General features: G+C 52.1%; 2 protein-coding genes across 2 annotated transcripts; one reads left to right on the top strand and one right to left on the bottom strand.

Annotated features, from left to right (window-relative positions):
* Positions 1-85: 85 nt before the first annotated feature.
* Positions 86-2,879, top strand: RRP7A (ribosomal RNA processing 7 homolog A (S. cerevisiae); the record flags this gene model as incomplete). The annotated part of the gene is made up of 5 exons (XM_009580004.1): positions 86-211; positions 587-710; positions 1,357-1,454; positions 1,872-2,070; positions 2,566-2,879. Coding segments are annotated over 5 exons (633 nt in total), but the record flags the coding sequence as incomplete, so codon positions are not given.
* A 1,586-nt stretch (positions 2,880-4,465) lies between these two features.
* On the bottom strand, positions 4,466-11,696 carry SERHL2 (serine hydrolase-like 2). The gene is made up of 11 exons (XM_009579993.1): positions 11,466-11,696; positions 11,281-11,394; positions 10,145-10,186; positions 9,388-9,407; positions 9,103-9,177; positions 8,223-8,332; positions 7,868-7,947; positions 7,482-7,516; positions 6,631-6,707; positions 5,056-5,149; positions 4,466-4,740 (listed from the first exon to the last, which is right to left on the bottom strand). Exons 1-11 carry the CDS (start codon positions 11,611-11,613, stop codon positions 4,624-4,626), a joined length of 912 nt encoding a protein of 303 aa, XP_009578288.1. The 5' UTR covers positions 11,614-11,696; the 3' UTR covers positions 4,466-4,623.
* Between the last annotated feature and the right edge of the window lie 1,072 nt (positions 11,697-12,768).

Raw genomic sequence — 12,768 nt, 5'->3', positions numbered from 1 at the left:
AGAGCCTCCGGTGCGTGAGAGGGTGGGGAGAGAAATTACTCCTGCGTTCCTGTACCGTTTGTTCTCTCTTATTCTCCGTGTCAAGGACTCTCTGTCTAGGCTGTTTGCCCGCTGCGGGCATGTCCAGTCTGTGGACGTCTGTGAGAAGCCAGGGCCAGGAGAGAAAAAAGAAAAACTCACGTCCAAATTCTTCAACTGCAAAACTGTAACGGTAAAGCTCGGGGGGGGGGATGCTGGTGCTTTAGTGGTCAGAAAAGATCGCAAGCACTGAATGGTACTATTTGGAACATGATGCTTAAGGATATGGTTTAGTGGCAGACTTGTGGACTTGTTAAGCTTGTGGTTGGACTTGATGATCTTAAAGGTCTTTTCCAACCTAAATGATTTTATGATTCTATGATTCTATACGGGAAAACCATTTGGGGGGATTGGGCAACGTGATTATGTATTTGGGTTTACATTATCTTTTTTTTGCTATCCCACTGCAGCTTGTGGTTTGATTTTTATTTTATTTGTACTGCAGCTCCTTGCTGCATCACCAGTTTCCCTGGTGTATCTGACTGGCCTCGGTGTCTTTTTCTTTTAGGGATTTCAAGTAGCATACGTGGTGTTCAGGAAACCAGCTGGTGTCCAGGCAGCCAAGGCCCTGTCACAGGAAGGTCCTTTGCTGATATCAACAGAGAGTTACCCTGTGAAAACTGGTATTAGCAGTAAGTCAGCCCTAGCTATCTTCCTGCTAGCTCGTGCCGGGGAAAAACTATACCCCTTCCTCGCTGAATCCTACCCTGCATGTCCCAGATTAATTCTCAACATTTTGTACTGAGCTGGGAGATGTCCAGTGTTTCATTGTCCTGCTTTTTTTATTCACAAGGTCGCGGTCTTGTTGTACTGGATGTTGTAGTCTGGTCCAGTGACCCTATGGGAGAATGGGGTCACTTGGTGCAATGGAAGGGCAGTTTTTCCCAACATCTTTTCAGTATCACATAGATTCAGAGAAACTGAGGCTGTGTCTTGCCCTCAAAATGGAATCCAGACTCAATAACAGGCACCAGGTGTCTGTCAAGATGACAGCACTTCACATGTGACCCCTTGACAGGAATGCAGCCCTGAATGTTGCATCTCTTGGGCCTCAGGCTAGCCCACTCCTGCTTGGGAAAGTTGCAAGCTCTTCCCATCGCTTACTGGCTGTGGCCTGGGACGCAAGTTTGTTGAGCTGTGGCAGTGGGGAGGCTGAACAGGAACAGGAGCAGAGTGTGTCCTTCCCCACAGCAGTCCTCTCTAGAGCTGCCCGAAGGCATCACACTTGGGCTTGCTTCTAACAGAGGCTACTGCTGACTTCTGCCCTCTCTGTCTCAGAGTGGATTGCCAGCTATGCGGCTTCAGTCGTGGATCACGAGGAGCTGAAGGCTGAGGTGGATGCCTACATGCAAGACTATGACAAAAAGATAGCAGAGGTGAGGCCAGGCTGGGGAGGGAACCCAGCTAAGCAGTTTGTTTGGGGAGAGGAAGGGAAAAGAGAAGATCTCTTGGTGCCCTGGCCTCAGTGGAAAGGGCAGAGGGAAACACAGTGGTTGGCAGGGTTGTTTTACTCCCAGTTGCTGGTGGGCAGTCAGGTCCTGGTTTGGTCCACATCAGCTGACCCATCCACCCAGGGCTTATGATAGGTATCCACAAATAAATTGGGTCCTGGCTGGCGTGCAGTGTTGTGACTGACAGTTGAATGCCTGCGCCCTTGGTCCCATGCCTTCCTTCAAGTCTTGTGCAGAAGCAGGAGCTGTAACTTTGCATGTGTGCAAGGGGGACTGTGGGAGAGCCATGCGTCGGGTGGGCTGGCACCTGCATTGAGCTGCCTCACCCTCCTGTCTTTACAGGAAGAAGCCAAAGCAGCCAAGGAGGAGGGCGTTCCGGATGAGGAGGGCTGGGTGAAGGTAACGCGGAAGGGACGGAAGCCTGGCCTGCCCCGGACGGAGGCTGCCAACCTGCGGGTGCTGGAGAGGGAGAAGCAGAAAAGGGCCCGCAAAGAGCTGCTGAACTTCTATGCCTGGCAGCATCGTGAGACCAAGAGAGAGCGTGAGTGTCTGAGTCTTCTCCTATCCCTGCCCATGTCTCTTGTCTCACACTGTGGCCCAAAGAGTGTCCTTTTTCCTTCAGTGGAGGCTATGTCCAGCGGCAGGTGAACAGTTGGCTGGCTAGTTGTGCGAATGGCCTTGCCAGCTCTTGGGTGGCCCCTTACCGCCACCTGTCCTAGCAAGGGCTGCTGGAATATTTTGCAGGAGAGCACGCAGATTGTGGCTTTCCAATAGGTGTTTCTTCAGTCTGCACAAAGGCAGCAGTGGAAAGGGAAAACTAGCCTGTTTCCTCCCCAAGAGGGAGCTGCAGCACTGCCGGAGGTGAATGGCCAGAGCCCCAGCTTGGCACTCAGCCCGGGCACAAAAAGACCAGCTCTGGGAAGTGTGTGTTTGCGAGTGTCAGGACTGAGCCTCTCCCAGTGTGTGGAAGTGAAGCTCCCCGGGAGAGGGAGATCTGCTGCTCCCATGTGACCTGTCCTCTTTCTGCCTGTTTCAGACATTGCCCAGTTGAGGAAGAAATTTGAGGAGGACAAGCAGAGAATTGCGCTGATGCGAGCCCAGCGCAAGTTTCGGCCTTACTAAGCTGTGCCAAGCTATTTCCTCAGATACCTGTGCTGGAGAGGGCGGGAGAGATGCCTATGGATTTCATGTGCCAAAGGATTTCAGGGAATTGAGGCAGCTTCAGGTTGTCCCTGCTCTTGGATCTGAAGTGGGAGATCCCAGCAACTGCCGCTGGAGGGGGAGTTTCCTTCACTCGCACCAGTATCTTCCTCGTCTCCCGCCCATCGTTCAGCTCTGCGGCACCACTTCCCAGGGTGCTCAGGTCAAGGGGCTGAGGCACTTGCCGTGACAACCTGTATCTCCCTGCCACCCCAGGCCCTCCTGAAGCTTGGTGAGAGCTGAGATTGACCTAGCACAGCCTCTGCAGGGGCAGGGAATGGCTGAAGAACTGTAAATAAACTGCTACTGTGTTTTCAGAACATGGGAATGCCTCCCTCTTTCCCATGGTCTGCTGTGGGTGACAGCTTCTTGTGTGCTGGGGCGACGATTAAAGTCATGGCTTTGTATGCCAGTGCTCCTTTGCACATATTATCTGGGGGTGAGTAAGAAGAGGAGGGAAGTGACCTTGGGAAAAGCCCAACTGGGAAGTTCCTAGACCTGTTGTCACAAGCAAAGATCCGTTGTGTGGTACAGAGCCCCTGCCCCTTCCCTTGGTGTTTCCCTCCCAGGCAGCTCCCTCTCAGCCAGATGTTGAGGCGCCCAGTCTTCCAGCTGTGCGTGGACCTCTACAGCCATGTCTAGCCTAGGCTATGGGAACTTCTGCTGTTCAGCACCATCACTAGAACAAGGTGAGATGGCAGCCTGGCTTTGGAGGGAGAAACCAGACTCTCCAAGGCCTGTTTCCATTTAACCTGTCACCAGCCCACAGGAGGCAGGTGAGGATGGCAACAGGCACATCCAGCTGCGGGGCAATGCTTTTGTACTGCCCAGGTAACATTTGCGCAGCCTCAGACTTAATGATTGTTCACCCCAGTGCACTCTGATCAGAAAGTGGCTGTAACCCACGCACCCCCAGGCTTCTACACATTTATTTTACTGCCTGCAGCCTCAATATGGGCATGACCGTGAGTGTAAGGTGGAAATGCTGGTAAATTCCACAGAGCTGGGTTAAAATGGATTTGCCCTCCCCTAGAAAACCCACTGCAAATGCAGCTTCCATTGCATGGGGATACTGCCAAGCCTACTTGCTTCAGTTGGGTTTTTGCATCAGTTTAACTAGGAGGCAGATGGATCCTTAATAAGCCGTATCTAAAGCAGAATACATGTAAAAATCACTGCCTCCTAAGACAGGCATTTTAGCTGCTTGGGTGAGCATCCCAAAAGAAGGTTCACTCTCCTATACAGAGAAGACAGAGTTAACATTGGGAGATTAATCTTTATTTAGAAGGACAGAAATCATCTCTGCCAACTTTTCCATTATTAGTAGTTCTCCCAGCTGCTTCAGCTAGAGGATTAGTGACTCATTCCCCAGGAGTTCAGTAAAATGGCCTTCCGTGCCCAGGTGAGCTTTTAAGCTGACTTTTGAACAAGCACCAGCTCTCACAGAGGAACACAGACACTTGAGGCCCTCTGAGCTCAGGCATCCATGGAATTAACCAGGGAAGCAGAACACTTTCCTGGTTTTTCAGTAGGTCTAACCCTGGGAAGGAACTGGTCACACCATCCTCAGGGAGGAGGTGAGATGAGCCACCTTTGCAATGCTACAGGTGGTGTTGCTGCTGCTCCCAAGGGGAAGGCTGCTCTGGGTGTCTATCGCTGTACTCGCAGAGCTGGAAGCGGAGGAGGGATTCCTCTTGCCTTTGACAACAGATATTTTGCTCAGCTCTCTTCCAGGGAACCTCTGCAGACCTGCTTCCACCCTGCAGTGAGCTAAGCTTAGGGAAGGGTATCATGAAACTGATGTTGGATGCAAGGTAGGAATGGTGACGATTCCTCCAAAGCCTGCTTTTTAGCTCCGTGTTCTCCTGGACTGCTGCAGCAATGATCCGTCTTCCTAGAGCCTGGCTCTGGCATTCTGTGCAGTCAGGAAGTTGCTGATGATCCCAGACACCACCTCGGGCTCGTTCAGGTGCACAAAATGACTCCCAGGCACCTCCACTAGCTGGATGTGCTGGAGGGAGAGGACACAAGAAAATACGGACCAGGAAAGTGTTCCCTCAGGCAAGCTGTGCTTGCTGTGTGGCATTCAGGGAGGGGGGGAGGCATGACAGGGATGGGAGGACTAGGGAAGAGCTGGGTCCAGGGGCCAGTACTGACTTGGGACTTCGGCAGTAGGGGCAAAGTTGGTTTCCTCCTATGTGAGGACTGTGCCGTTCAGGACAAATCACCTAGTGGGGGGTGTCCACCAAGGTGAGCTGCTTCCTAGCTGCTGCTCGCAGGTTGGTGGCGCACAGAGTGAAGATGCAAGGATGGAGTTTGCTCTCACCTCTTTGAGGATAGACTCAAATGCCTCCCGTAGGGCTTTCACAAAGTGATTTCTGCTGTCTAGCTTGTGCGGTACCAAGAGTCCATCTTGTGCTCTGAAAAGCAACAGCAAGGCTCAGTACAGCACGTAGCATGCCTCCGTTTGTCTTTGCTGCTGTCCTGGGCAGATGCAGTGTCCCCAAGACTGTGCGGCAACAGACCCAACTGCTCTTCCCAGGCTGCTTGTAAATAGCAGGGTTACAGGGTCATACCTGGTAGTCAGAGGAGCACCACACAGCTTGGCTAAGCAGCTATTTTCTATCAAACTATCTGTTTAAAAACTTGGGCGATTGCCTAGTAGTATCAGAGTGGAGACTAGTTAAATATTATCCCCCCAGGGCTGGCTCCTTAACTGGTCTGAGTACATCATTCCCTGCCCCCACCATGTTTTCTCCTGTTAACTTTTTCCTTCCAGCCAGCTTCTACATCTCCCCTCTCTTCCTTTCCCCACTCCATGCTGCTGTTTTAAACAGGGTGTGCCCTGCTTGGAGAGGGAGGTACCAGGGCAGTCCTCCTGGAGAAGCCAGCATTAGACCTCCTGCAGAGTTAAGATCATGCTGTCTCCTACTGTGCTGCAGGTGGTGGGACAAGGTGACGTCCCAGGCTCTAAGGGGGACAAGGTGACGTCCCAGGCTCTAAGGGATGTACTCTGGCCTAGAGAACTTGTCCTCACCGTGGTGTTGCATTTCTGGACAAGAAGGAAAATCCTTAAGCTCTTACAATTTCAACAGACCAGGGAAGCCAAAACTGCACCTCGTTTCTCAACTTCTAGCACTTTCTCTCATTTCCTAGAGAACCTTTTAACAAGGTAGCCAGAGCCCTGGACATGTTGCCCTCCAAGGAGATGGGAAAAATGCAGAGGATGACTGACAGAGCCAGCTACCCACCCAGACAGCATAACAGCTTGTGGGGCTCTGTGCAAGCCACTGGCTACCTCCCCACAGCTTCTCCCTGCCCTGGGCAGGAAGGGAGAGCTTGTAACAGCTGGGTCAGGCCAGGACCAGCTGGAGGAGGTGAAGGCTGCTGTGGTTTCACCTGTTTGCTTAGGCGAGAGGCTTCGGGGTCTGGAGAAGGGGGCAGGTGCGGTTGCTGTGACTGGGGGAAGTCAGGCCAGGAGGAAAGCAAGTAGGAGCGGTGCTGTGGAGGGTTACGTGTTTGCCAGGCTGGCCTCTTTTAGGGTCAAGGGACAGAATGTCGTGGGACGGCAGGATGAAGGTACGAGCATGGGGAGGGCAGGGCAAGTCCGGCATTGCCTCGGTCAGCCTTGCACAAGGGAGGCCCAGGCTGAAAATGCAGCGCCAGGCTGGGAGGAGGATGTGCCAGCTGCTCTCTGACTGCTCCAGGAGCCTGTCCAGCCCAGGGCAGTGGTGGGGAACTAGGAAATGCTTCTCACATGTGAGGCTGTGCCAACTGGCCCAAAGTCTGGGTGGCCTCTGCAAAGGAGGGGGGTAGCACAGTACTCCTTTCTAACCTTCATCCCCTCCACCCAGTGCTGCAGGGAGGCAGCGGGGGCTGGTTTGGCTTGTGCCTCACTCACACAATGATGAGAACGCGGTCCTGAATCTTCTGCAGGAGCTTCACGCACTGCTCCACTGTGAAGGACTCTCGACTCTGCTGCAGGTGCAAAGATAGAGAAAGCGGCAAAGGTCAGGGACAGCAGCTGGGGGCAGAGGGTGTCCCTGACCCCTGCCACACTAGCGGCTCTGAAGGCAGAAGTGGCTGTGGCCCCAAAGCTGCCGTGCTGGGACATGACAGGCGGCTAGGCTGCGCACAAGAGTAGCTGGCTCTGCAAAGGCTCCTTCTGTCCAGCTGCGTTTCAGGGCTGCCAACAACGTTGCCTGCTGGGATGCAACACATATGGGAATGATCTCATAGCAGAGAAAAGCTTTAAAAATCCTTTTACTAAAAAGGAGACAGACGATACTCTGGCTTTCATAGCCTGGCAGGAGCACAGGTAGAGGAGGCCCTACTTGCTCAAAAGTGGCACAAAGCTATCAGAATATCAAACATAAGGACTTTGCTGCACTCTCTTTCGCCCCTTCTTATACGGGTGACCTGACAAAGAAGCTGACCGAAAGCATTCATCCATCTGCCGCCTGAAGAGTTATAATGGCAGGAAAATGTGGCCAGGAGGCCCTGGGGCAGAGGAACTGCTAAAAAAATCTGTAACATTTTCCAGTGACTCTGTAAGCTGAGTCAGTTAATGATCAAGTGAAGGCTCTTTTAACAGCAGCATTTAAAAGAGATGTGGGAATTAGGGAAGCAGAAAGTAAACAGTTGGGTGGAGGCAGGGCCTGGGCTCAGTAAGCGGGCCTCCACTATCTCTGAGTTTTCTGTAAGCTCAGGGCTCAGAATCAGCAGGGGGCACGTCAAAAGAGCAATGCTCACCGTACGGACTCTCATGTCTCTGTTATACACCAGCCCTGGAATGAAAAAACAAGAGAAGGTTTTCGTGTCTCACAGGAACAACAGGTGCTCTCCTTCTCCTCACCTTTGGGGTCTGCGCAAGACTTTGAGACAAGAGGAATAGGATTAATTCAAATTTTCCTTTTTTTTTATTTTTCTTCAGCCGTTCTAGGACTTGAGCGCCAACCCCAGTTACTGGGAATGGAAAGCTCTGCCTCCAGACCTAATTGATCCCATTCAGGCTGCGTAAACTTGTAGCTAGGGCACCCTGTACCCTGTGGAAGACAATAGCTATTGGCACCGCTCCCTTCCCACGCCCAGCGTTGGCCCAGCACTGTGATGAGCCCTGTCTCCAAGCAGCCCCTTACCAGCGGGTGTCTCAGTTGCTCCTCGCTGCAGTAGGATGGCCCCACCCTCTGCTGTCAGATGTCTGTTTGCTTCTAAGAGCCTGGGGGAGACATGGCAGAGAGATTGTTCTGCTGGAAAAGGGAGGAAGCGAAGCGAAAATGGCATGACAAGGTGACAGCGAGCTCTCAGGCTGCTTCAGAAAAGAGCAGGAAGAAGGAGCAGCTTCTGGCAGCAGAAGCAAAAGGTCCTGCTGAGATTCCAGAGGAGGACTGGAAAGGGGAAGGGCAGGGACAGTTTCCCTTTCTCATTCATGCAGCCGTAACTCTGTCCAAGGTGAGGGCAGGCAGCAAACGAAGAGGACAGATGGGAACCCACCTCTGTAATGCTGCTTCGGGGCTCCGTGCTTTGGGAGTTTGCTGCTTTGCCTCTAGACTCAGTAATCTATCGATCACCATCCGTTTTGATTTCAGCCATGCCTCAGTGTCCTGAAACAAAGAGAGGTAGGGAACAGGAGTAACCTGTCTCTTCTGAATCGTTTTACCCCTTACCAAAGGGTAGAAGAGGGCTTTTCACCCTTCAGCATCCCTCAGAACTGGTAGCAGATATGGACATCTTATTAAAAATATCCATTTCTGGGGAAAAGGGAACAGCAATACTTAAAAGGCAAGGTAGGAACAGAAAGCTAAGCACTGCTGTAAAAAAATTATTAACTTTTTACGCCTGCAATCTTTTCTACCCCTTTCTACCTCACTTTTGAGTTGAGGACAACTGTCCAAAAGAATGAGGGAAATCTTGTATCTTTTCTGTCCCACTTCTGCCAACCAAGCCCCAGCATCTGGTAGCGATGATGGCAGGTTGGGAATGTAGCTTTATGTCCTGCCAGGAACAGAAAAAGAAGTTCACCAATCTTGCACCCAGGTCACCCAACAAGCTGTTGGCAAAAAGACAACCTCGGCTGGCAGTTGCTTGGACAGTTGCTTTTGTACAAGGGCATGGCACAGACAAGAGAATTTTGGTGCTACGGGACTGCAGGATGGGGAGCACTACCAAGTGTCCCCCAAGGGCCACCCTAAGCAAGGACCTCAGTCCGTGTAACAAGGAGCAGATCTGTGCCTGCCAAAAGGAAGAGCCCTGAGACTTGCGTGACCTGCCAGAAACTGGTCACATCAGTGCTTTCGCTGAACAAATGAGGGAAAGAAAAAAAACATCTTTTTTTTATTTAAAAAAGGGAGGAGAAGGACATGTAAAATCTAACCTCTGGAGCTAGCAGAAAGCCAAGATTTTCCAGCAGGATCAGCTTGTCCACCATCTCAGGATAAAGGAAACAGAACTGAGGAGAGATGAAACAATACGAGAGAAAGAGAAAAGCTGAGCATTTAGTGATGTCTTCGTCCTGCTGCACTGGAGAAGGGGTCAGGGAAGGGCCGCCTCTCCTCCCCTGAGATCCAAGTCCCACACAGTCTGTCCCTTCATTCCTCTCCCATTTGTTGTTCCAGCTGCAGAAATCACAAACCCTATGAAGAAAAGATGCTTTACTCACCATTCCTGCCACAGACCCACCTGCAAAGGAAAGAAGTGTGCTCAGTTATGCACTGGACACCTCCCAGTAACTGAAACTCCCCTTCCCCGCAGCAGGAGCTGCCTTAGAAGCACAAATACATGTTGTACCAAGGGACAGAGCCCCAGCTACAGAGTAAAGCTCTCCCAGCAGGCAGGATGCAGGCAGAGAGCAAGGCTATTGGCCAGCTGGACTCCCCATCCTGCGCCATCCCTATCTCCCTTTCAGACAGCAAAGGCCAGGGAGGAGTTGCTAGTTAAAACAGTGTGGTGTGCAGGTACTGTGCGCTGTGGCCAGAACAGCCCTGGGGAGCAAAACCCAAATCATGGCAAAATCCAATCATGTCCCAAGCACAAAGGGATAGAGCCTGGAGCCCGTTTCCCCTCAGGAAGCTCCATGACCCACCAAGAAGGGCCTTGCTGTCCCCAGGCTTTGTAGCCTTGTGGGGACCCGGCAGGAAGGCGTGCTGGGAATTCTTCTGCCATAGACCACCCCTCTTGGCCCATCACTGTTCCCTCCTGGGGGTGGGGGAAAGGCCCACAGCAAGAGTTATCACTGTTTGTACTACAGGGTCTTGAAAACAGAGGCATTTCAAACAAGGGCACAGATTTTTGAATATGTAGTACTTGACACTATATAATAAATATTCCAACCCAGCTCCTAGCAGCATGTCTTGTAAGTTAATTATCTACTCCTATTTCCACAAATCTCACAGCTTACAAGGACAAGAGCCACTTACCCATACTGTGACCCATCAGGGTGAACCGTCTCCACTGCAAGGCTAAGTGGCAACAGACAAAAACAGACAGTGCTGCATTAGAAACCACAGCGGCATCTTGCTGCTTCTCCACCAACACGGGCTCCTTCTCCCAGAAGGGCTTTTGCACTGCTTAATTAGCTTCCTAATCCAGAAACGAGGTGGCTAAGTAGGCCAGTTTTAAAGAAAAAGAGCATCCACCACCTCATTTCCTTGGTAGTTAAGTCACGCAGCTCTTAAGCGCTCTCTGTATGGCAAACAAACTACAGCAAATTCCCATTCATTGCCAGACACGAGACTGGCAAGAAGCAAAGGAGCCTAACTGGGCAGCATCTGCTGGAAGAGAGACCTTGACAGGGCATCCTGCTGCAGGGCATTCCGCAAGAGACGTGAGGACACAGAGCCAGGTCCGGTGCTTTGAGGAAAGTATGATTATTCCAAGTGAAAGCTCTCTGCACCGTTTAGCACATCAGGCTCTTCAGTCCACTTTTGGGGCACTCTGAGAGGCTTATGGGAAAATACTGCTTCATCAGTGCTGCCCATCTGAAATATATCTTACTGAAAGATGTTTTACCCTCTGGCACATCAAAGAACTTCTAGAGGCTCTCTGTATACTGAATGAGGGATGCCAAACTGCACATGCCACAACCTCCCACAAGATCAGCACACAGATGGGCAGCTAGGAGTTATTAGGACCCCAATACACCTTGGCTTTCAGATTTCTTTGTATGATACTAAAGCAAGCAGCAAGCTGCCATCAGGGAGAACCAGAAGAGTCTCCAAGTTACACCTAACACTGGTTAGAGGTCACTGGCTGCTTACAAAAAGTCACTCTGGCAAAACTCTTTAGTTGCATCCACCACTTCACCACTACTGCTTTTTAGTATAGAAACACTTCCTTCCCAGGGCTTACTGTTTCTTCCTCTCACAAAATAGCGAGAAAGAGGGATGCTTATTCAGTCTGTGGTCACAAAGCACCGGCTAACATCAGGCTGGGGAGAAGCAGAGGGAACTGACCCCTCTCCTGGCAGTAAATGCTGCCTGCCTGTTCTAAGGAGCAGGAGCAATATAGCACCCCCTGCACAAACATCCCCTCAAGGGTCCCTTCAACTACCCACCTGCTGCCACCCGGCGCACATCGCTCACGTAATCCAGAAAATGGTAGGGGGAGCCTGCAGGTCGGTGGGATGACAAGCCATGGCCAGAAAAATCCATCGCCACGTAATAGCAATCTGAAAGGGAGAGAGTATCAGATGTGCAGCCCTGCCGCAAACCAAGAACCATCCTGATGAGCCAGACCTACCTCTGGGGAGCAGTGGAATGAGTTTGTCAAAGGTGTTGGCGTTGTCCAGCCAGCCGTGCAAGCACAGCACGGGGTGTCCCTCTGAGGGTCCCCAGGCCTTGGCTGCCACGTGGCCCCAGGGCACAGGGAACTTCAACTCTGAGAACATGCCCAAAATAGAGTGCTCACAAGTGATGTCCCTGGAGAGCCACGTGCTCGGAGTAGGTCCCAGGGATCTTGTTAATGGCCCAGAGCTCTGAAAAAGAGTAATACAGGTCTTTAGTAACTCACCAGCCTCCTGTGGTCTTAATTAGCAGCTTGCTGATTTACAGCTCCCCATTCAACATCCCAAGCTGCCATCCCTGCCTGCCTGTTTGGGGAATCCTCCTCCCAGCACGTACTAGCGATGCTCCTAGGAAGAAAGAAGCTTTCCCTATGTAGAAGGAGAAACCTCCTATCTCTGTCTCTGCAGCAGCTGCAACCCGACCAGAAGGCGCAGGAGATCTGGCAAGAGGGAACCACGCAGAATTCCCCCCCAGCTAGCTGCAGTCACCTGCAGACAGCGAGGCACATGTGCTGGACCAAAAAGACAATTTCGGGAGTAAGGATGCTGCCTCCAGTGCTAGACTGTTACCATCTTCTCCTCTTTTACCTTGGTGCTTCCCCTTTTTCACACCACCAGTCGGCACCTTCGAGAGACCAGCTGGCTACATGCCGCAGGGCAGGTCACTGCTGCCACCCTCCCGTGCAACCCTCAGGACCAGCGACCCTGCATGGCATACGGCTCCACAACCTGCCAGGCACCCGCTGGACCTCAAACCTGTCTCATCACTGCCGATCCGCCTGGCAATCACTGAGCTACATCGGACCCTTACTCAACCCCAGGCTCCTGAGTGAACGCCCAGTACTACCCAGCTTCTGGGGATCTTCCAGGGGCGGTCTGAATATTTCCCCTTTACCCCCAAGCCCTTCTGACCCCTGGGGCCACTCATGGGCAGCCTGTCTATCCCCAAGTCTCTCATGCCATATCCCATTCCCAGTGACTTGTCTCAGGTCTCTGCTCCCTTAAACAGCCCCCTGAGACCCCACAGCAATTAAATCACTCTACAGCAAGTCCCTCCTGAGCCCACACCTCTGTAAGGTGTGAGGACAGAGGGGGCGGGCTGAGAAGGGAGGCTGCTGTCAGGGGCCTGAGAGCACTAACAGGCCCCAATGGTCCCAATCAACCACACCTGGGGCCTGCCCTACACCTTTCCCTCCTGCCCATGAGCCTATTTAAGCTCAGCCCAGGACCAGCCCCAGCAGTGCCGCAGGAGTGGTCTGC

The sequence above is a fragment of the Fulmarus glacialis genome, unplaced genomic scaffold, assembly GCF_000690835.1.
Source record: "Fulmarus glacialis isolate BGI_N327 unplaced genomic scaffold, ASM69083v1 scaffold33000, whole genome shotgun sequence".
Classification (NCBI taxonomy): Eukaryota; Metazoa; Chordata; class Aves; order Procellariiformes; family Procellariidae; genus Fulmarus; species Fulmarus glacialis.
This window is presented reverse-complemented; position numbering and strand designations above follow the sequence as displayed.

Bases quoted from the DNA above. Each gene is read 5' to 3' on its own strand.
- SERHL2 (XM_009579993.1), bottom strand. From the start codon at position 11,613: ATGTTCTCAGAGTTGAAGTTCCCTGTGCCCTGGGGCCACGTGGCAGCC. The intron at 8,333-9,102 runs GTTAGATTTTAC...TCTTTGTTTCAG, and splicing joins GCTTTCTGCTAGCTCCAGAG to GACACTGAGGCATGGCTGAA. The intron at 7,517-7,867 runs GTAAGGGGCTGC...TTTTCATTCCAG, and splicing joins AGCAACTGAGACACCCGCTG to GGCTGGTGTATAACAGAGAC.